Source organism: Phyllostomus discolor, chromosome 4 (assembly GCF_004126475.2).
Source record: "Phyllostomus discolor isolate MPI-MPIP mPhyDis1 chromosome 4, mPhyDis1.pri.v3, whole genome shotgun sequence".
NCBI lineage: Eukaryota > Metazoa > Chordata > Mammalia > Chiroptera > Phyllostomidae > Phyllostomus > Phyllostomus discolor.
In genome coordinates this window covers 184,616,544-184,640,876 of record NC_040906.2, presented here as the reverse complement: position 1 = coordinate 184,640,876, position 24,333 = coordinate 184,616,544, and the positions used below count along the sequence as shown (strand labels likewise).

Below are 24,333 nucleotides of genomic sequence, written 5' to 3'. Positions count from 1 at the left end.
ATATCCGCTGTTCTCAGTTGAAGTTTGTGATATCTGAGAAGGAAGTGATTTTTTCTCCTTTTGACTCTTGACGCAATTATGGCTTGGGGAGATTAGGTAAAAGTGGCCAAGGGCAGTAGCCAGGAAGAAAAGAGGTCAGGTTTCCAAATCAGGCTGCTTCCTGGTCGGCACTAAACTTTATTTCTTCGACCTCAAGTGATGTGCGTGAGACTGAGTCAGAGTCTTAAAGCCACTTGTCCGTGGATTTGACCAATCATCATTTTGATTGGCTGTTACATCTCTGAGTTATTCTGGGTGGAGCAACAGTGATGTTTTGTGCTAAAAGAGAAGATAATTGTATTCCATTCTCAGATCTTTGGAGACAGTTCTTTGAAGGCGCTCTACATGCCAGTTAGGGCAGGCCTGGCTGCCCCCACCGCCTGCCACTCGCACAGTCAGACAGCGTCCGCCCGTTCCCCGGTGGTGACCTCCGACGGGCAGTCACATTGCATGGCCTGTGATACCTACTGCTGCCTGCAGTTTTTTATGACTAAAATATGTGGGGGGGGGGGGGGCGGGGGGTTACTATATAGCACTTTTAAAGTAAACCACTAGATGGCATCAGACCCACGTGGAACTGAATGGGTCCACCGTAGTCAAGCTATGAAGCCTCAGAAAAGGCACTGTTTCAGTTTTGACAAAATAGATAGCAGTGCACCTCTTTTTTGGATGTATAGGGAATAGTGTTCTCTTGATTTTATGAAAAAATGTAATACATTCTCTAAAGTCACCTCTCTAAAAGTAATCGTGCAAATAATTCCAAATTGTGAGTAATATAAAAAGAATTTCTTCATTGTGCTCTTGCAGATGTGCATCTTGATTTAAGATGTGCATCTTAATACCTCCATGTATTAGCTAAATTTTCCTTCAAGACACTGTTTATGATTACATAAAGAATTTGTTCCTTAATTTTCATGTCTCAACAGTTTTCGTTAAAGTTGGACATATGCCACTTAAAATTGAATATGACCACCCCATGAATTACCAATACCCCAGGCTAGATGATGAATTGAAACCCATTAGACCTGATGTGGGAGCAACTGGGAGTGGTTGTCGGTTTTTCCGTCACCATCCTGTTTGTCATCTACCTAGAAGTCTCTCTCGAGCTCTCTCTCTCTCGCTCTCTCTCACTCTCTCTCTCCCTCTCTCTCGAGCTCTCTTTCTTTCTCTCTCTGTCTGTCTTTAATTGCTGCTCTACAGCTAGAAACAAGGGTGCAGTTAGTCTGAACACTTTTCTCCTTGAGTAGTTATTCCATGTTCCTTACATTTCCATTCAGCACCTTGGCTGTAACCCAGATCTTCAAACCAGGGTCCCCGTTGCTCCTGTTCACATGCTGTGTGAGACTGACTTCATGATTAAAGATGGCACTGTTAGCTAGTTCCTGGCTGCTACTCGCCTAGATTTAGTTAGTTCTTCCTCTCATGTTGGCATGAGCTGGCATAGCCTTACTTCCTATTAGTAATTACCTCAGTCAATGACATCATACTCTCCTGGCACCAAATGGGCAGATGCAATCTCAGCCTGTGCTCAGGTAAAGACATGGCTGTGGTTCTTACTTGGATATTGTCTCTCAGTTACCGCTAGAGATGGAAGGAAATTTGCCATTGGGTGATTTGGTATAAATTTGAAACATTTCTCTTCAGTTTCACTCCTCCCCAAATCTGAATTTTCCTTCTGGCTGTGGGTGAAACAGGAGCACCCTGGAGTGGTTTTCCTTTGAGAGCATAAAGATCCTGTAGGACAGCTTTCCCAGATATTTTCTCCCAAGCGACAGACACCATCATTGAGTCTTCAACAGGCCATTAAACATTCTAGAAGCCAAGCCCAGCAGGTTCTAGATAAGGAAATGCAGCAGGGCAGTGAATTCCATTGTCCTTGAAGATCTGTTAATTTTTTCTTTGTGAAGTGAATATCCTCCTCAGAAGCACTGGTGTGTGGAATACCATGACTGTGGCTATATAAGGACTGGGAAGCTGGGGGACTCTTGGGGTGACCTGCAGGGCTATGTCAGTGAGTATACAATTCTGCCTCCCCCATGGTGGAAGGAGTGTAATCATCTTGCCGCCAAGTGGCTGGCTGATGCCTCCAAGAATAGCGGCATAGCACATACTCACTTTTGGTTGCTGTTACTGCAGAGTGGTACGTGGCATTGCCAGTAAGCATGTTAGTTTGAGAAAGGGGAAGTCTGAGTTGGTGAGCCTATATTAGGCTCTTATGCCTCCATTGCTAGTTTATTATCCCATTGAACAAATGCTATAGGAATTGGGATTGGGGACAGGTTGACTGACATACATAGAACGGATATAGTAATTGATACACCAACAAGGTTACATCACACCTTGTGAGTAGTGGGCAGCTCAGGTCACTTGGTTGCCTAGTGACTATTGTTTGCTTTTAATCCCAGGCTCAGTAGCAAGATCAGAACTATTCTTCAAAAGGATAACATGGGTTTGCCAAAAACAGCATGATTTTGCCTCAGGATTCTAAGGGACTTCTATGGGTTGTTTTTTTTTTCTGTTGGGATTTGGGACTGGTTTTATACAGCACCCTGATAATACACGGGCGCTTGAGTTACCATTGGATCAGCTGGGTCAGTAAAGCCATATTGTAGAGCTGCTGTACCACCACTTGAACTAGCTGCTTAGCCTTCACTTTTGTGGCTTTGAAGCCCAGGCTGGCAATCTCTTGGGGCCCTTGGTAAAATGGGTTAGAGCAGCATGATTCTCACCATGCACTGTTCCCTATTAGTATTGAGACTCTAAAAAAAGCAGTTTGCCATTTACTTTGCAGAATTATGTCAACAGTCCAGACAGATTAAGGGACCAAGAATCCTTACTGAAAGCCTCATATTTTCACGGAGTGTCCCTTCCGCCTGCTGGCATAGCAACATCCTTTCAGGGCCCCTAAGTACATGCTGTATTTTGCTTTCAGATTCTAGATTGCAGATATAAGCAATGTGTTGGACTAGTGTAGTGTCCTACAGGAGGAGATGACCAACATCCTAGAAAAACGGCTTGTACTGCAGAGATAGGAGCATATATAGACCAACATAAAACTATTAAGGCTCACTACTCTTCTGCCCAATTGAAAGTAAACTCCTTCTCATGTTTCCTGTTTTTTTAGGATACAGCAAAGTACTCATCCTATCAGCAGGTTTATACAAGGTGCCAGAGATTGTGGTGATCTGTTCTAGCAAATAGCACGTTTTGAAGAGCGTTTCGGTTGGAGTCACTATCTGAACAGCTTCTGCCAGCCAGCCACCGAGGCTGTTCACCTCCTGCACCCCCAGACGGGCCAGTTAGATGGGGTTAGGGAACTCCTCACCACTCGCAGCTTGTCCGGTGTTCGGTGGCGTTTCTGAGCAATGTGACAGGAACAGGAGTCGCTCTTGGCATACCGCTTTGTTGGAGTGCAGTCCAGGGGCTTCCAGTTTTCTCTTCCTTCCCCTAAACCCCCCAGGCAGAGTGGGTGAAGACTGGGGCTACTGAGGATATCTGTTTAAAGACAAACCAGGGGCATACCCATTCGGTGGGTTCAGGCTCCCACTGGGACTATCAGAAGCAGTTCAACTTAATCTTTCTCTTTCTGTTTCTGTGGTGGGTGACAGCTTTCTTTTTTTTCAATTAGAGTTTTTCATTTATTATTATTCTGTATTAGTTTCAGGTGTGCAGCATTTGGGTAAGATAATCATATACTTTCAACCATTAATAGTTTTAATGGCTAAATTTTATATAGCATCCATACATGAAAGTTATTTATCCTTTCCAGGATGGTATAGTTTTCAATTTATTATTTTTTTTTTTGCTATTCATTTGTTCAGTGACTATTATTAAAGTTTCTGTTCTTGGCCCACTTTTTTGTCTGGCTTTTTCTCAGTTATTTCTGGTTCCTCATACAGTGTGGCTATTGTTTCTTCTATCATTGTCTTTACCTTTTGTATTTAAGGCTTTTGATTGTAATTATATTCTTACCTGCTTATTTTTCTTGATTTTTACCAACCTGATTGTGAAAAGTTGATTATCAATGAAGTTGAATTCCTTATATGTTTGTTTGCTTGTTGTAAATTTCAAGATAATATTTTTTGCCCATTTTTTCCTGGGCTATTTTTTTTATCACCAAGTTTTAAGTGTTTTTTTACTATTTGGGATATTAACTCCTCTGCTCATCATACACTCCAGATATTTTCTCCCATTTATACACACAAACGTGTTATTTATGTATATTTTAACATGGTTATATATTTTCTATGTAACATTTAACACTGTGTGTTTTGTCAATTTGTTATATTGTCCTTCATGATTTGTAGTTTTGTGTCATATTTAGATAATATTTTATACCTCCCACCAACATCATAAATAAGATCATATAATAAATACACTTTTATAATAGTATGTTACAGCTTAATAGTTTCAATTTTTTGTTTAAATTAACAATTTATTACAGATTTATGTTGTTATATGAAGTGAGATAGGGTTCTGTAACCCCCAAATGGTTAGAGAGTTTTCCTGGTATCCTTTTATTGAACAGTTTGTTTTTTCTCACTTAATGTGACCTTTTTAAAAGACGGGAACCCTCTAGAGATGAGATAAATGCTTAGTTTTATCCTCTAGAAGTCTATACTTCAATTAGTCTAATCAACATAGATTTTTTTAAAAATAAAAGCTTTAAACCCGTCTAAGATAGTCCAAGAAAATCTGTTTAGAACAAAAAGAAAATATATAACTAATTGCAAGCAACCATAAGTTGAAAACAGCAAACAAGAATTCTCCACCCTACAAAAGAAAAATCCGCCAAAATAAAGGCAAAAAGAGATTCCTTTGAAACTAGCTGGATGGTTAACAATTGCTATATGCCCTATGATTCCCCTTCAGTATTGCTCTTTTCCAGCTTCGACTTGAAAGCGGTGTTCATTACATCATCCCAAGTGAACAAAAGTTATACTGTGTTTTGGAATACAATCATTCCCTTGATCCCGTAAATAAATAACGACTATTTAAAAGCATTCAAGCTATATAAGTAAACGACTTCTTTTTAATGAAAAGAACAGGTGGGTTGAGTTAGTTTTCTCCCTTACCTTGAGATGGACCCGCAGCTTATTTATACTCGACGTTATGTTTGTGTGCACACATGCGTGAAACTGCGGGCCCCCCCATTGTAAAGAGCCTTTGTTTAAAAAAAGTTGCAGTGGTCCTAGACTTCTGGGGTGAGTTCAGTTGGAATTTTAAACTCCTTATTTTGAATTTTAAGTGTTTTAACCTCCAGAAAAGTAAAGTATAGTACAGTGAACTTTTTATATACCCTTCACCTGAGTTCACCAATTGTTGACATTTTTTTATGAATTTTATTTATCATTTATCTTAGAGATGGGGGAGAGGGAAAGATGGAGAGAAATATGGATGTGAGAAAGAAGCCCATCGGTTGCCTCTTGCACACACCCTGACTGGGGACTGAACCCGCAACCCCAGGAATCAAGCCAGTGAACTTCTGCTTTACGGCCAACACTGCCCTAGCTGAGCCACACTGGTCAGGGCTATTTTTTAATGTTTATTTAATATCTGTCACTCCAAAATAAAATTTTTAATTCAAATTTCTTCAACTGTCCCCACAGTTTTTTTCTAATTTAGAAACCAGTCAAAAAATCATATTACCTTTTGTATGTTTTATTATTTGGGGCTTTTCTGTTTTTTTAACATAGAAAGCTCTCCTGCTTTCACTTTTTCTCCTTTTGCAACTTTGACATTTTAAGTCAAGCCAGTTGTTTTGTAGATTATTCCACAGTCTAGATTGGCCTGTCTTCTTTCTTACGATTAGTTGAGGGTTAAATATTTTGGCAAGAAAAATACATAGATCATATTTTGACTTTATTATTGTATTGTCAGGACCCTCATTGTACTAGTTGGTACCATTGATGGTGCTAAATTGGATCATTTGTCTTAAGGTACAAACTTATGATGAAGTTAGCTCTTTGTAATTAATGTCATCTATGTGGTGATAATTTGAGGTCCTGTGAATGTCCTGTGGATTTAGCATCCTTTGATGATCCTTGCTTGAATCACTTATTACAGAGATAACTGAAAAATAATTCTTTCTCATTTTGTTATTCCTTCCTTGCTTATTAACTATACTTCATTTACTGTATATTTCAATGAATTATGCAATTGTTACAATGATTTTTCTCACAGTTTTTAAATGAAAGCCTGTGTGCTGTTACACTGAATGTTCTGTTGGAAGATGGGAGAGCATACTACTTTTGGGTCATAACTGCAATTTCTTACGTTAATGCCCCCACACAGCTTCCCCTTGAGAATTAATTCATTATCTCTAGATTCAAATATACCATTTATTTCTTTTTAACTGTTTTCTATATTTATCTTTATTTGTCTGTCTTTTTCTAACTGCCGAATTGCTTATATTAATTTCTAAGTTATTTTCTGTTGCCCTAACAGCTGTAACAATTATACATTTGTTTCCTTTCATGATAGCTGTGGAAATACAGAGGACTCTGAATCAACTTGGAACACCTCAAGATTCACCCGAATTGAGGCAGCAGCTGTAAGTATTTAATTTAAAAAAATGGGAAAAATAACTATTGTTATATTTTTTGATAGTGTGTAGTGTTATGTTTACTGGAGAAAACAATGGAAACTTAATAAGGTGTTTCTTCTCCCTTATTTGTACCAAACTTTTGTGTTAAGTTTTTCCTTGTCCAAAGGAGGCAGACTTTTTTAAAGATCTGGCTTACTCTCTCAAAGCAGAACTTCTTTAGTTATTTTTCTTATACTTTTTAAATAGGTTGTTTCTGGCAGCTTTTACAAAATGATACTCTAAGCTTCTCTATGTGTATGATTTATTTCCCATAGCTACAATGCCACAGTGACCAGATTTTTATTTGGTTTAGATCTGATCCATATCCAATACGAATTCTTCCTCAAAAGCTTGTACCTACATACTTGAATTTCAGAAAGCATTTATCTGTTTTTTAAAAAATGTTACAATGAAGTAATATAATACATGTTTAACTAAATTAATATATCATTAGAAGAACAGCAATAATACTTTGTGGTGTTAAAGATTTTAGAAATGTTTTACACATTTTCTCATGTGAACCTTATAAAACTGCAGTGAGGTAAATCAAAAGAACTGTTTTCATTTTGCTTAATAAGGAAAACCTGTCTATTAGGGGTTTGATGATTTGCCCAGCATCACTCTGAGCCTGAGTTTTCAATCTTAGTTCAGTGCAGTTATGGCTACAAATTTCAGGTAACATACATGTGGTAAGTAATATGCCAGACAACATTAGATCTGGAAGGAAGAAATGAAGAAATGTAAAGATTGATGATAATCATTCATATTTTTATGCAACACAATTTGAAGAATTTATAGTTATCTATAATTCATATTGTACTTTTCTGTGAAATATAAAAATATGAGAAGCCAGATGTACCCTAAGACCTGAGAACTGGGCAAATCTCAAAGGCAACAAATCCTCTTCACTTATTAATGACCTCCCAGTTGTGGGATGCAGACAGAAGGCTCCCACACGCCCAGTGTCTCAAACATGAGACATCCCACAGTCCCGAGTTGGTCTGAGTCATCTTCCTTTCTAAGTAGCCACTGACATTTATTTCTCAAGGTTTGGTTACCTGCACTGTAATGTTACCTTTCCATGTAATATTTGCTCAATATTTATCAAAGAATAGAACCTGAAAAATTTATTTTCATAGAGAAATTTGGAGCTGGCCTAGAAGATAGTGATTTTTATAAAACTATTCATCAAGATTGATTCAAATGATAGAGTTGTAGCTTAGGGAAATATATTAGTTCTTTCTCTATATTGTGTGTTCTCTCACTTTAGGCAACAGAAGCAGCAGTATACTAACCAACTTGCCAAAGAAACAGATAAGTACATTAAAGAGTTTGGATCTCTGCCCACCACCCCCAGTGAACAGGTATCAAGCTTTAAAACACATTGTTGATATATTGAATATAAAAGGAATCGAATGTATTATGAGATCTTTGAACTGTTACTCTAGAAAGGAAATCATGGGGGTTGGGGGTGGGGAATTCTATTTGAGATTAGTTCACAGAACACAAAACTGTATTTAATTGCCCAGGTAATATCCTGTGGTTCAATAAAGCAAAAATTATTTCCATGCATTTGCCCTGACCCATAATTAAGTAAGTGCTCAGAAAATGCCTCCTGTGTAATTGTTTCCTGGCCTTCCAGAGCTGACTTCGTATAACATGTGCACTCATTCACAATGTGAGGTTTCCTAGGGGCGCATATTTATTTCCTCGCTTACTCAGCGGACATTATTATGTAGGTAAGAGTGTAAGGTTTTATTCCCCCCCACCACCAAAAAAAAGGAAAAGAAAAAGAAGATGAACTACTTAAAGTAACCCAGATTTTAGTGAAAATTTTAGGTGAGAAATTCAGCACTATGGACTTTTTGCCTCAAAGTAAACTTATAAGGTATTTGAACATATTGTCAAAATGTTATTGAAAATCTATCAGTAATGCCCTGTAATTGGAGAGTAAGAATTTCAGAATTAAATAAAGAGTGAGCTCATGGTAAAACAACTTTTACAAAATTTGTAGAACTTCACAGCTTGATTCTAGTAGGTTTTTTATCCCCCTTTGCTCTAGCGTCAAAGGAAAATCCAGAAGGATCGCTTGGTGGCTGAGTTCACAACATCACTGACAAACTTTCAGAAGGTCCAGAGGCAAGCTGCTGAGAAAGAGAAAGAGTTTGTTGCTCGAGTGAGAGCCAGTTCCAGAGTATCTGTAAGTATTTGCAAAGGCTGTGGAAATGGGCCTAATATTTTGTGGGGATCCCGTAAAAGATGACATGGGCGTACGTTGTAAGTCACAAAGACCTGTGAATATCTTGGAAATCAGTATTTCAGTAATTTTCAAGTGTTTCTGGCCCGTTTTTAAGAACGTTGATAGTTATGTAGTTATACATTACTGTGGTTATTTTATCCATGTCATGAAATAAAAGATTATAGATTATATTAAAAATATAGAAATATTTTGTCAGAAAAGATTAGGGGTCAAATCCTAAGTAATATTCCCACATTTACTTGAACTTGAAGGTCTTACTTAGTGTTCATGCACTAAGAGAGCCCTTTACTCCTAGGTTATATAAAGGCAGAAATGAACAAACTGAATATATCATACAAATATTAAAAAATTTTCATTCACATGGAGAAATGTAACCCAGAGAAAATAAGTGAGAGGATAATTTTGAGCAGAATTTTGACTCAGTCTAATTGAAAATTCCCTTAGAAACTATCACAATTTGTTTTCTTGTTCCTTAATGTAGAGTTTCCAAGATTATGCTACATTTTAATTAAATAATGTATTATATGGCTCTTGGGAGTATTTAATGAATGCCATCCTTGTCATCTTAAGATGCAATTTCATTATTACTTGAAGTATTTGAACTAAAATATTAGAACAAAACTTTTTTTGCTCTACATGTATGTTCACATGCATATGTAAATCAGTCCAGGTTGTTACAAGGGGAAATGTGAGTGTTATGTGTTTTTTCTTTTTCCTTCTCAATCTGATCTGTTGCTAACTTATTCAGGGTGGTTTTCCTGAGGAGAGCTCAAAAGAAAGGAACCTTGTATCGTGGGAAAGGTAAGAAGTATAAAACATAACACTGGTCAAAAGATACTTATTTAAATACAGTTTGTACATTATGGTCCCTAGAACAGAATTAGAGCTTTCCATATTTTACACCGTGCTATCCTAAGTTACTTATAAATAGAAAACAAATAGTACATTTGAAGAAAATTTTTTCAGTATTTATTATAAAAATACATAAATATATTAAACTCTTCCAATAAGGAATAATACAATTATTTGTCCACATAAATATTATTGCTTAATTAGTATTTGGCATAGAGAATGCCCTTGTGTAAGGTTTTAGTAAACCAACAAGAAATACCCAGTTGCCAAATACAGCTTTCCAATAACTAAATCATAACTCAAAATAGTATCAGTGACGTGAAATGTGAGTAAGATTTGATTAATATTTTTGTTATATTCTTAGAACCTGAGCTGTTCTCTGACTTGGAAAAAAATGTTCTATTTAGTATTTATTAAATAGGGAGGAAGTCCTATTGTTTTAATATGTTCTTTCTTTTTTCCATATTCTTTTCTTCTTATTAGCCAAACTCAACCTCAAGTGCAAGTACAGGATGATGAAATTACAGAGGATGACCTCCGCCTTATTCACGAGAGAGAGTCTTCTATTAGGCAGCTCGAGGTAAGTGTTACAGCACAGTGTAGAGGTGACTGCTGCTCTGTCCTCAGCGAGTTTGCCCTGCAGGTGCTCGGCGAGTGCTGGGAGAGGGGTCGAGAAGGGAAACCAAGTAAATATACTGATTTGGTGGCATTTCTCATAGAAGTTAGAATGATTCCTTTAAGAAAAATGTCTTCAGAATTTGTACTCGGATGAGAGAAGATACTTCCTTCCACAGTTTTTTTTTTTTTAATTCTGTTAAGTCATCTTAGGTCACCTTACCATTGAGGAAATAGCAGCCTAGAGATAAGTGTCTGTTCAGGGAGTCTGGAGGGCCTCTGCGGCACAGGATACACAGCTCACCTGCATGAATAACAACTTTTACAAGGGCTTTAAAGGCATTTTATTTCTCTTCAGTGCGCTTGTGACATCAAAGAAACCTAAAGCCTTAGTTCTTACGGCACCTCCCGGCTCCCTGGAAGGCGGGCCGCCAGAGCTACCAACAGCTGCAGCGTGTTGAGGGCGTCCACGCGCCGAGCACCGCCTCGTGCTAAGCTCTGCTGGTTCATTGTCGTGTCGAGTTCCATAAAATCCCTGTGAAGTGGTTACCTGTGACGTTGTCATTGCCACATCACAGATGGAGAAACTGAGGCACAGGCCCCATCCCTCCCGAGTAAAGTATTTAAACTTTACTCTTTAAGTGGGCAAATATAATAGTTATCATATATTGAGGAAAAGTAATTGTATCATTTGTTTATCAGTATTCCATTGCATATTCAAATTTATTAATATGAGACTTTAAATTTACACCTAATATTTTATTCTTTCAAGTTGTCAAATTGACGTATGTATACATTTTTACTAGGAATATGTCATATAAAGAATATTTTATACCGTTCTGAGGAAATGAAATTTATGTATTCTCTACGCATGGTGGTTTGGGGTATTTTTATTTTCCCCATTGGTGGACTGGGGACTGAATTTCTGATTATAATAATATGTGACTTTTTCTCTTAGGCTGATATTATGGATATTAATGAAATATTTAAAGATTTGGGAATGATGATTCACGAGCAAGGAGATGTGATAGGTAAGCCCTGCTGCTTAGACTTGTGAGGTGCGAGCAAGCTACATGCAGTTTACCTGTGGTCACTTCTTTAGCAAGAGTAACTGCTCCTTTTCTGTCTGTTGGTTACTCTGGAATCAAAAATAGTCTACAGCAGACAAAAACATCACGCTGGCATCATCCAAAACAGATCTTGTTTTCGGCTCCCAGCAGTTGAAATGATCAGCTTCATTTATTTCAGAATACTCAAATTTAATCAGGGTCTCCTGCTGAGGTCATGGAAAGCACCATCTAACACAATTCTAGCTTATTTCTAGGACTTCTGGTTTTAGTCTTATCCCAATTTAGTTCTCATCACAATTAGGACTTTTGGAGAAATTTGTGCTATTTATAACTTTGTATGCTATCTTGCCCTTTAGATTAGAGGGAATAGGTAGCTATTTGTTCGATCATTCATTCTAATAGCTTTTTGATATAGATTAATTTAGTAGTATTACTTAGATATTCAGAATTCTTTTTTAAAAATTCTTACAATAAATCAGTGACTAAGACTCCCTTTAAGTTTTAAGTATAATAGTAACTCATTTGAGATGTAATTGTCAGCACTGGTCAGGATTCTGGTTATTTTTATCATTTTGAAATATGAAAATGTATCTAAAGATGCATTTAATATGTTTCCTGAATTTAGTTCAGTTGAAATACATGAATCTATAGTTTAATATAACTAGTATTTGTCCATTCTTAGCCTCTTCTCTCACCTGAGTAGGCCACAGGATAAAATTTTGTAAACTGTTTAATGCATCCAACAAATATTTACTGAGTGCCTACTGTATCCAGGCACAAATCCAGGCACTGGGAATTCAGCTGAAATTAAACAACAGAAAAAACACCCTGACTTTATAGATCTTATAATCTAATTGAAGAAGAGAGACAGTTAAAAAAAACAAGAGAGAGAAAGGGAAAGTAAGTAGTGATAAGTGCTGTGAGGGCAAATAAGGCCGAGGCAGGGCAGTGGGACTGCGGCCGGCGGAGGTGTAGCTGCTTTTTGCACTCAGGTAAGGCCTCACTGCGAGGTGACATTTTGGGACATTTCGGTGAAGACGTCACGGCGATAAGGGAGCAAGTGAGAGAAAGCGCTCCGGGCAGAGGGAGCAGCTGGTGCAAAGGCCTCTCGGGCAGAAGGGCGCTGACATCTTTCGTGAGCGCCATGAGCAAGAGGAAGGTGGAGACGATGGCAGAAGTCATGGGGGCGGAAGTGTTCGAGTTAGGGGACAAGGACTGGGCTGAAGTGCACAGGCGGAAGCATGGACAGTCCCCCCTTTACTGCACGCAGGAGACATCAGGCACCGGGGTGTGGTCTCCTGTCGTGGTGAGTAGGGCCAGAAGAGAGTATGGGACTGTCATCTAATTGTTCCCATTATCCCAGTGATCTAGAGTCAAGGTCACTGGCTGAGAATGGCACTGCATGAGGAGGCATGAAAAGTTTGAGGACAGAGGAAGAAGTGTGCCATAGTCTTCCAGGAGGCAGGGAAAAGAGGTGGGCTTGCTTGGCAGTCACACCTATAAAGCAAAGTAAGTCAGCAACAGGTCATTCTTTTTTGCACCCACGTTCAGCTTCATGGGGCAGGTGGGGGTTGTGTCGTGTGAGTAGGACTCAAGGGAACTGAGGATGAGTGCCACGAAAGGCAGATAGATGCGGCTCCACGGGATCCAAGCCAGGTAAGGGGTAAGGGCAGGAGTGAAACAGTGCTGGGGTAGGGAAGTCGAGGTGTTGGTGAGCTGTGAGGACAGCGGGTGGTGGTCAGAGAGCGAGGCTTGAAGCTGAGAGGACGGAGGAGCTGCAGTTATTTGTGATGGCCGGGTTTGTGATACGGTCATGGAAGTGAGTGGCTGAGTAGGGGTAACAGGCCAAGCCTTGAAAAATGTGTTCTCGAGGAGCTGGAGGGCCAGGCTGTCAGGAGGTCATCAGTGAGAAATCGTATGGCCAATCAGGATAACAGGAAGAGGACTGAAGGAAACACCAGTGAGTCAGGGGCTAAACTATTATTTAAGGCATGAGAGGAAAAAACTATGAGATGTTCAGGTGTCTGCAACAAGAAGGGTGGGCGGTTTTGAGAGCATGAGCGACTCAACTGAGAGTCGAAGCTGTTTCTCCAAACGGAGACAGCGGTCTCCTGCTGCAGAGCCACACCTGCTCCGGGCCCCGGAGGGCGCGAGGGAGGACTGCTGCTGCCAGAGAGGCCTGCGTGGGCCCTCGGGGAGGGCTGGGCGTCCGCACCAAAGGAGGTCGGCGATGGCCATAGAGCCAACGACAGCCTTTAGTTCTCTATATTCACCCAAAATAAAAGTCCACATAGTGATACTGCCCTTTGAATAGTGAGCACGTTTAACCTCACCTCGAGTGAGATTCAGTGACCTGCACAGCTCTGTCACTATAGCATCGGCACATGTTTAACAGGTGTGTTTGTGTGTGTGTTTCATTTTAGACAGTATAGAAGCAAATGTTGAAAATGCAGAGGTGCACGTTCAACAAGCAAACCAGCAACTGTCAAGGGCATCAGACTATCAGGTAACATCAGCTGTAATAAGTTGTTTTGTAACTCGGACTTTTAACCGTGTGTGTGTCGTCAGGGTTAAAGCAGCTGGAGATGTTGAAGTGTCAGACCCTGTGGAAGACAGGCCAGGATTATGCCGGCTGGTGTAAAGCTGGATTTAGTTTGGTGACACTCAGGGCTGAACCAGAACTGTGGCCCCTGGGGCTAGAGGTGTAGTGTTTAGAGTGCCGAGGGGCGCAGTAGTGAACTCCAGGCTTTTCTGACCGCCTCTGATGGCCCTGGGACCTTCCACCCCAGAAACCTCTTTGATAGCCTCAGTGTCTCACCGTTCGCTTCTACCTTTTCTTCCCTTTTTTGTCAATGACTATGGACGAAAGAGGCAAGAGATTTGTCCTAAAGCCATCCCTTCAGGTCCTGGGGAACTTGTAGTAGCTTGGAGTGGCCTTCACTGTTAGGTGTTCTGTCAGCATTCAGCCAACCCTTCACTAAGAATAAATTGATTTCTTAAGTAAACCAGGTTAATAAAGGAGTCCACATGTGTGTGTCAGATATCAAGTGTGTGTAAAGTACCGTATGAGTATTAGGAGCATGGACTGTTAATCTGTTGTTTAGTATGTAGACCTTTGCTGTTCAACAAGGATAAGGCCAGGGTTTTTGGAAACCACTAAATTCTACCTTAGATTTGACTTCCCTTTCAAAACCCCATTTTTTTGTTGTTCGCAATTATTTTCTCAGACCTTGTTACCTTCCTTCTCATAAAACATGTAAGGTTTGTACCATCTTAGACATTTTCAGTTGCTTTTTACTGTTCTCACCATAGAAGTTCCCCTTTGATTTCAAGGCCATTTTCCACTGGACAGACCACTGCTTATCCAGTGGCACACAGAGCACAGTGAAGCTCTGCAGAGAGCGCTGACGACAGCCAGTTGTTGGCACTGGTGGGGTAGCATGTTTACCGTCTCTGTGCCTGTGACACGCCTCTGTGGGATTAGTGCCATTGTGTCAGAGACTGTGTTATTCACAAACAGTTGAGAGCACGTTTACACACTGCAGCAGTAAATGCCAACAGTCACAACTGCTCACACATAGTGTTTAGCAGGACATCTCACGACTGGGCTTGCCTGTTATTTCATTCTGCTCTGGATTTGGGGGAATGCACTATATAAAAGTTTTACTGTTCCTCTTCCTCGTGGAAGGCAAAGCCTGCAGCCACCCTAGGAAAAGAAACACACCTTCCCAAGTTGCACCTCCAAAACTGGAGCTGCCCTTGTACGGAGCTGCAGAGGCCTCACAGTGATGAGAAAGGAGTCGCTTTTGGAAGCCTTGATGATAACCTCCTGCCTTTGCAGGATGGTGCTTCTCACTAGGTTGGGTGGGCCATGAGCATAAAGGAAGGTGATAAATGCCCTTGTCACTGCAGCAACCCAAGGACCTCACCACCCCACCCTAGGGAGGGCTCCCCAGGGAACCGCTGTCCTGCAGGGGGATACCTGTGACTGCCTCTTAAAGGTGCATTACCCATGTGTCTGGTAACCACGTGGGATCTGGGGTAAATGTGTAAGCATGGTATTGAAACTCTAGAGGAATTGGGTTTTACATATAAGGAGTATTCAGTTGAAAAATTAGATGAACATGTGGAAGGCTAAAAGTATTCATGGTTTTTAGGGTAACTTCAGAGTCAGAAACATATCTTTTTGTAAATTTAATGATACATCAAGTCACAAAAATACAACGTAAATTTACGAATTGTTTTGCTCTGTAAGAAAAAGGATTCCTGCATGTTGCTGTGAGATACACAAGCCATTAAAGAAATACAGAAATCTACAGCTGGGCCAGGAATGAAGAATGGAATGGAATGATTCTTAACCTTTACATTTCAAATGACTGTATCTTAATTTTTTTGCCTCTTTGTTTTTTATTAGTATGTTGAGATTCTAAAAGCAGTTTCCATTAACATTAAAGAATGAGAATGATATTTTTCAAAACTAATAAATTAACCTTGGGAAAAATTGCCAAACATTTATACTTGCTATTTTCAGAGAACTTATTTTGAAGAACAGCTTTTTAAAACAATCATTATTCAATTTCAGTTGACATATAATATTTTATTAGTTTCAGGTGTACAACATAATGATTAGATATTTATATACCTTACAAAACAATTACCCCATTAAGTCTAGTACCCATCTGACACCGTGCATATTTATTACAATATTATTGACTATATTGCCTGTACTGTGCTTTTAATACCATGACTATTTTTTATAACTGACAATTTGAAGAACAACTTTTTGATGAAAGTTTTAAAATGTATAAGCATTTAAGCTGTTCTTTGTTTTCATACATAGATGACCTGAGTCCATTGCTCAAATCAGTACCTTTTATTTTTCTGTGCCTTCTACCTCAGAAAAATTACCAACAAAAGTTTGAACAATTACCCCTTGAATTGTACCATTAACTCAAGATGGATATTTTTGAAAAAATAGTCCCATGTGTATTGAAGAGATTTTTAAGAAACAAAAAAAAAAAAGAAAAGAAAAATACAACCAAAAATTTAAGGGCAATAAATTACTATTGATTTCACTCTAGAAATGAACCAAATGATTTTCAGTTGCTATGAAGATGCTTCACTACATTTGTCAACATGTTTTTGTTTTTGCATCTGCAGCGCAAATCCAGAAAAACCCTGTGCATCATCATTTCTCTCCTTGTCATCGGAGTTGTAATTATTGGCATCATATTGGGAGTGAAAGGCTAAAATTACAAAGGAGCACACTGCTGCACTACGTTAATCTAAATTATGCAGGGAGGTTCCTGTAATCATGGTTTTTTAATTATTATTTTAACGCTATTGCATAAAGGGTGGTTCCCATACTTTTATTTTTATTTGGGGGGACGTTTCCTTTGTATTAAATCTGATGTTTTCTAATACTGAACATTTTTCTAAATATCACTGCTGGCATAACTGTCATGCTTTCTGGTCTAATAACTTAGTTTTTTTGCCCACATTGTATATGTCTTTCATTTATAATTTATTTATCTTGTTGACTTAGTTTTTGGAATTAATAAATTTAAAGGTGTGCGTGTGTTTTCTGTGGGCATCTGTAACATGCACCAGATTTGCGTTACTTCATTGAAAATCTCTGCCTTTTGATTACCGCAGTGGAGGAAATATTGTCAACACCTTGAAAAAATTATGTGTTTATGTTGGTTTTCATTTCTGGTTCATCCCAGCACAAATTATCTTCTCTTAAGACCCTTGATTATTCTGAATGAAATCAGTGAATCATTTCCCACTGTATTTCATATACCTGATGTGTACATATTAAGCATATGCTGTAGATTGCCTAGTAAACAACTAAGGATAGACTGTTTTTACGTAGGCTCTGTTTAAATCTGACACTGACTGAGGAATGTGTAGTCACTATAAATGTTTAATGTGATTTGGATGGAGAGTGTGACATATCAGTACTTTCTGTGTTAGAATTCTAAGGATCCCAACCTGTTATTCTGTTGAGTATTTCCATAGCTATTATAATGGAAATTAATGATCTTTTCTCATCTCCTATAGCATAATGGTTACATTTGTATCCTTAGGTCAAAATTATTGGGGAGGTAACTGTGCCACAGTGTTTTCAGCACCCAGCACTGAACATTTCGTGTTTCCCTTGAGTACCGTTTTGTACCTTCCTTCACTGGAAAAGGAATTGGATGTTTGCCAATTGACTCACTTGCCTTTTTAAGTCACTCTTGTTTTAATGTACTAATCTGAATACTGTAAAGAATTATCTTAGTTTATAGTTTGTATTTTATAATGTTCTTATACAGCAGTTTGTTAGTGAAGGCAATGTTTTACATGGCAAGCTATGAACTTCAAATGGGAGCAAATAAAATATCGAGTAACTAACTAAGTTGTACATTTGCAGTCACAATAAAGATGATTTTAAAAGTGTCTGGAGAGTTCTGTTTCATGAGGACTGTGCTTCCACGGGACCAACACTTGACGCTCACCTCACGCTTCTGCTGCCTCGCTGCCCGAAACCCCAGCGGAGGGACGGCACCCACAGGCAGCCACTAACCAGTAAAAGCTGCTTTGCATGACAGTAAAATTCTTTTTGTAGTTGTTGTCCTATAAAGGAGACTGTAGAAAACTTTTTTGTAAGTGATTAGAAACTTTGAGGTTTTGTGTTCACCAGAGTCGGCTTGCTGTAACACACGGGCTAAGTGGTGCAGGGAAGAGCGTCCATGCAACATCCACCTGTTCTGAAGTCAGCGGGCCGTCGGGCTTTCTCCATCACGTTTTTTTATCATGAGTGCAGAGAAGCGTGCTGTTTAATGCCATGTACCAGCATCTTGTGGCCATAAAAGTCCCAGCGGCTTTCACAAATCATTTCAATTTTTTTGACATAGTTTTACTTGATAAATGCTGTTGTAAAGACACATACATTTACTTCTGTTTATGTTATGGTAAGTTCCTAATAATAACAAAAGCACTTAATTTTTTGGCATGATTTTAGCACTCTTATTTAAAAGGTAATAATTTATAAATGATTTTAACTGGGACACAGATCAATGACTAAAAACAGGAACTTTAGTGGCTTGTATTCTTTAAAGAGTCATTCATTTTGAAGGAGAAATTTGAACAAAACATTTGGAACACAAAAAATAGTCCTGATTAGAAAAAATAAAATGAAAAACTTTTAGTTTTTAGTAGCCACTAAAAATTCTTGAGCCACAAAATTCAGTAGCCACTGTTTTAAATTCTTGAACTTTTCCTTTAGGTTAGTTTTAGAATCACTTTGAAAGGTGGCAAGGCTTACACTGTAGAAAGTAAAATTCGAGTTGTCGGTACGTCTGAATCTGTTCGAGGCAAAGTGAGCCTCAGACTAAAGGAGGCTCCTCGTTGAATGGCACACACAGCTCACGTTAGTGCGCTCCGAGGATATGCCTCAGTGGCTCGGACTGCGCTCTACCAGCTTGTTTACTTAAGCGGAATGACAGCGTGGCACGAAGTATTTGGCCATTGTATTGGTCACTGAATATTATGAAAATGTTTTGGTTTTGCACAGTGACTGAGGATAAGAGTAACTGGTGCCGTTTCCACATAACACAGCTTGTTTTTCTAATGGGCATGGGATCAGCTCCAAAAGCATGCGTAGATGTGGGTCAGATGGAACTCGTTCCAGGTCAGCAGGCCGTGGACGCAGCATCTGGAGTCAGGCCCACGGAGCACGCCAGTTCAGTTCCCAGGGGCGGCAGCTGCATGGTTGACTGAGAACACTGCTCCTTGGAAAGGTGGCCACCGGGTTCTTCAGGGTCTTCACTGCTTTTGTTAAAAATGGTCAAATTTTCTATACAAAAAAAAGTGTTTAGAGTATCGGTCTTTACAGACAAATTTCTACTGTGAGAAGAAATGACTTTTGAAGACTTCTTGTTCCACAAAATTAGTCTGTACTTTAAAAAGGAAGGCACGGAAGAGCTTTTCTAGTTGGTGTAGTTTTTGTCTCTTTATGTAGAAAAGAAGAACGTTGTAATAAAAGGTAGAACTTGCATAACACCATTGTCCATCATTGAATAATAAAGATCAATTCACAAGGGTAACTTACTCAGCATTTATTTTTTTTGAAAGGCAGAATTGGCTGGTTTTTACACATGACCAGGTTGCTACAATCAAAATTTCAGAGTGGGATAGAGTTGTTTGGGTAAGTTATGAGTTAGGTGACATTTTTAGTTCATTTAAATGTGATGGAAATTCCTCAGTGGTAAATAACATCATCAAGAATCTTTCCTTAAACAAAAAACGAAGATGTATGTTTTTATGATTGAGTTAACAAAACAAAATCTGGCCGGTGCATCCCAGACCTCTTTGGAGGTCTTTTCATAGATTTGAGCAGTTTAGGAGCTGAAACGTGTGGTACCTGTTCTTTTACAAAATGCATGATGGTTCTACTTAACAACTGTCCAGTCATAATTCATAAATCATTGAAGAGGAAACTATTTTCCCCACGTGTTTAGGATTGTAACACAGGAAATTGTAAAGAAGTTGCTTAGGTGTCACCACGCAGGGTCATCTTTACTTCCGCAGGGTTTTCCAAAGTCAATAGACGGTAAAGCAACATCTTATTGACTAAATAAGACATGAAGAAAACCCATTTTCCCTTATGGTAATTTAAACTAGTTTAACAGTACTATCAGGGTCCAGTTAGGAAAACAGCCAGTTACTGTCAGTGGAAAGGGGTTCAATAGGTGGACTTAGAAGCTTCCAGCAGCCTCAGAAGGACAGGAGGGGAAGGTGAGTAGGCAGCCCCAGTGAGGGCAGGTCTCAGGAGCTGGCCCAAGGTCACTGTGCATCTTGAAACACTGGGAGATTGTGCCTCCTCAGCTTGGAACGTTAACACCAGTGGGTCTCAAGGGGCTGCCACCCACCTACTTGGCTGTCATAGCACCAAAGCAGGTGGCCTGCAAGAGATCTTGAAGCTGCGGTGAAGCCTGTATCTGCTGCCTACTATGCACACGTTGGCCTCTCCTTTTCTCTGTTTTCTCAGTCTCATGGAAATTGCTCTCCTTGGCCCACTCTGACTTAGAATCAGAAGGTGAAGGGAAGTCTAGGAAATGTAGTTTCTGGGTCTCCTGCAATACGGTGGATGGACACTCAGAAGGAGGGGACATGAGGTGGCAACAGACTGCCCAGCATGATAGGGAAACACTGAAATGCAGAGAGACCATAAACTATGTGAAGGAGAAAGCCTCACAGAATTTCCTTGCCTTCCGTTAGGGGTTTTCTGATGGAAAAGAAAATGAAAGCACTGCTGCTAAATAAGTCAATTTTTCCAACCAGAACTCGTGTGTGTGTGTGTGTGTGTGTGTGTGTGTGTGTGTGTATCTCACTCCGGGGCCCAAGTACCTAGCAGTTCCCCTCTCCATAGTCACTCAGTAAATATTTGTTGACTTCGTTTGGTGCTTATTTTGTGCCAGGCTGCTACCTTCCTGGGCACAGGCAGTGTAAGAGTGATCCAAAAGAATATGGTCCCTGCCCTCAGGATATTACATTTTGGCATCCAGCATGTACAAAGCACTTAACGTGTAAGAAAGAAAGAAAATGGAGGGTGGGAGAGGAAGAAGGCAAGGAAGAAAGGCATGTATGGGCATGGATTCATCGCTCTTCAGAACTGAGCACCTGAGAATTGGGGACCATTCGCTCTGTGGACTAGTTTCCTCTTTATTCTATCCGCCCTGACCAAGTGACTGAATTTCATTTTCTTTGCTCCATTAACAGACTGCTAGAAAATTGATAGTTTTGTAGAGAGTAGCTACTAATTCAAAAGGTAATTTGTATGTAATGTCGCCACAAAAGAAGCTTCCTTCTTTTGGTAGCAGCATCTGGATTGAGAGCTAGGGTGTCCTGATAGGACAGACATTTATGGGACTTTTGCAAAATCATTGGTCCCCATAGAGGGCAGAGCATTGGGAAGAAGGGAAAGATCCACAGGGAATTTGGAACCTATGTATTTTTAGAACTCTCTTAAAGCCAATGCATTACGAATGCTCCTGGCAAAGTGCTCCTTAAAATGTGTGTGATTTTGCCCTACCCTATCTCTTAGCACATTCTTTGTTTTTTTGCATCAAAGGGTATAAAGAACACACTCTTAATGGCCCATTTAACCAATTTTCTTATAATTCACATATACTGTGTCAATGTGTCAATCTTCATCCTTGGTTTGGCAATCATTTAGTTAACATGAAGATTGTGTAATATCTTACTTTTCTTCAAATAATCCTAATTTTAAATGCAGAAATAGAACTAAATAACTGACGCACTAAATAGATTTTTATGGACACTGTTGCTCCTGGCAGATTTTTAAGAGGTTGGTCACTTAATTACTCAGAGTGGGATTCCTGCAGGTTTTGTGTAGTGATGGCATTTCTGCTCAAAATGCAAGCAGCGGAAGGCAAGACCAGATTTCCTGTGCAGTCGGAGCAGGCATAACACCCCTGCTTGTTTCACAGGGAGTCTGCTAGAACTGAACGGAGTCTTTAAATAAACTTGAAGGGGCCTTAATTCCCACTTTGGCAAACCCAAAGTACAAATTTTTAAGTGTTTACTGTAAGTACTGTTTGACAGGAGTTGCTAAGTCCAAAACCTATTAGCATTGGTGGAAAACTTCGCAATGCAGTCATTTAGTCTCAACAAAGATAGACTGATACTAGTTGTAATTTATGTCTCCTGAGTTGTATATCAGCTGTCTAGTGGGAGATCTGAAACACAGAAGTCAGACCAGGATAGAGAGCCCAGTGTACAGCTCTAGAAACCAGACATTCAACCCCAGAGGAAAATACAAGCTTTTAGTAACTTGTGTAGCTGAAGACCTGATCTTGAAAACTTTCAGGACAAAGCTGATCTGTCAATATGGATTCTGGAAAGAAAAAGAGAAATTATAATTCAGTGGAGAATTTAAAAAAATTTTTCCCAACCTTGGTGTTACGGTCATTTTAACTATCTGGCCTCTCGCACATCCAACCTCTTCCCAATGCCAAATTTAGTGTTTTAATTTCCCCAAAGTTTACCATAGTTTTAACATTTAATTATTACTTTGTGGTGGGCTATATACCAACATTTAGTAAGACAACCATCATACATCATTTAAATTGGCCTATCTTGGATGCAAAATGTTATTCTAAATTAGGGCTACCCTGTTGTCTCAGGGTCTTTTCCTGATCTACAGTCAAACATTTTTCTTAGTAATTTAGAAGTTTTCTATTTTGTATTAAATTTTTATCAAGACAGGGATGAAGACAACTGACCAATACTTTCCTTTGAAATGTCATGAATATTTAAAACAAAGAGCCCATTCTCTATAAGGTGTAAAATATGTATAATGCTAATATTTTAAATTAAACTTTTTTATGAGATAAATATTGTCAGGTGTAAGAAACAATACAGAGATCCCACTCATTACCTTTCACCCAGTTTCCCCCCGTGGGAACGAAAAACTGCAGTGCAATATCACAGCAGGATTTGACATGGATGCAGGGAAGATGCGGGGCATTTCCACACGTGACACGGCAGCACAAAGACCCCCCATGTTGCCCTTACTTACCCTCGGCCCCTTTGTTTCCACCCCACCCGCTCATTCATCCTTGGTAGTCATAGTCTGTTCTCTATTTCTGGAATTGCATTATTGCATTGTTTTGTCAATATTATATAACTGAGATCATGGTATATAACATTTTTGGGATTAGCGTTTTTCATTCAGCATAATTCTCTGGACATTCATCCACATTATGTTATGTATCATGTACATCAAGAGTCTGCTGTTCAGTGCTGAGTAGTATTTCATGGCACGGATGCATGTTTAACCATTCACCTGCTTGTTGATACCTGGTAAGTTTGGGCTGTTATAAAGTTGCTATAAGCATGTGTGCACATATTTTTGTGTAAACGTCGTCTCAATTTCTCTGGGAAAAGTGGGCAATTGCTGGGTCATATGGTAACTGAACGTTTAGTTTTTAAGAAATTGCCAAACTCTTTTCCAGACTGGCTATATAGTTTTGCATCCCCAACAGCGACGTTTGATCCAGTTTCTTCACTTTCTTACGCACTTAGTGGTGTCACTATTTTTTATTTTAGCTATGTGAATAGGTGTATAGTGATATCTTACAGTGGTTTTAATTTATACTTTACTAAAGGCTAATGATGTTGAACATCTTTTCATGTCTTATTTGGCACCTGCATTTATTTTTCAGTGACATGTTTCTTCATGTCTTTCTCTCTTTTTCTAATTGGATTGTTTGTATGTTTTTCCTTGTGAGTTTTGAGTGTTTTTAAAATATATATGTATTCTAGATATTAGTCCTTCGTCCAATATGTAAAGATTTGCAAGTACTTTCTCCTAGTCTTGAGCTTGTCTTTTCTTCTTAACAGAGCCTTTCACAGAGCAAAAGTTTTAAAGGCTGATGCAGTGCAATTTATCAGCTTTCCCCTTCATGGATCATGCTTTTGGTATCGAAAACTCTTCCTTAGCCCTAGATTCCGAAGATTTTCTACATTATGTTACTTTCTAAAAGTGTTAGAGTTTTACAATACTCTTAACTTCACGACTCTTTTTAGTTAATGTGTGAAATGTGAGGCTTAGGTCTAGGTTTGTTGTTCTGCCCATCGGTTTCCAGTTGCTCCAACGCCACATTTGTTGTAAGGCTGTCTTCCCTCTGTTGAATTTGTTTGCTCTTCTGCAAAAAGAAAAATGAGTGACTGGGAAGAAATCAGGTGCACGTATTTGTGGAGGTCTTTCTCTGAGTCGTCTGTCTTATTCCATTGATCTATGTGTCTCAACCTTCACCAATACAGACAGTATCGACCACTCTGTTTAATAAGGTTTGAAATCAGAGACTTCTTAGTTTCCCTTTATTCTTCTTCTTCAA

The 24,333-nt window shown here is 39.2% G+C and overlaps 1 protein-coding gene across 3 annotated transcripts in view; it reads left to right on the top strand.

Moving 5' to 3' along the window:
- Positions 1-17,866, top strand: part of STX7 (syntaxin 7) — a 38,980-nt gene extending 21,114 nt beyond the window's left edge. For 2 of the 3 annotated variants that reach the window (XM_028510443.2, XM_036024736.1), the window contains exons 3-10: positions 6,523-6,592; positions 7,896-7,989; positions 8,688-8,825; positions 9,634-9,686; positions 10,221-10,317; positions 11,311-11,383; positions 13,846-13,928; positions 16,583-17,866. In XM_028510443.2, coding sequence (XP_028366244.1) covers positions 6,523-6,592; positions 7,896-7,989; positions 8,688-8,825; positions 9,634-9,686; positions 10,221-10,317; positions 11,311-11,383; positions 13,846-13,928; positions 16,583-16,672 — 698 coding nt within the window. In that variant the 3' untranslated portion in view covers positions 16,673-17,866. Of the gene's footprint in view, positions 1-6,522; positions 6,593-7,895; positions 7,990-8,687; positions 8,826-9,633; positions 9,687-10,220; positions 10,318-11,310; positions 11,384-13,845; positions 13,929-15,677; positions 16,431-16,582 lie in introns of those variants that run through there. The other variant, XM_028510444.2, reaches the window with a different exon arrangement.
- The last annotated feature ends 6,467 nt before the right edge of the window (positions 17,867-24,333 follow it).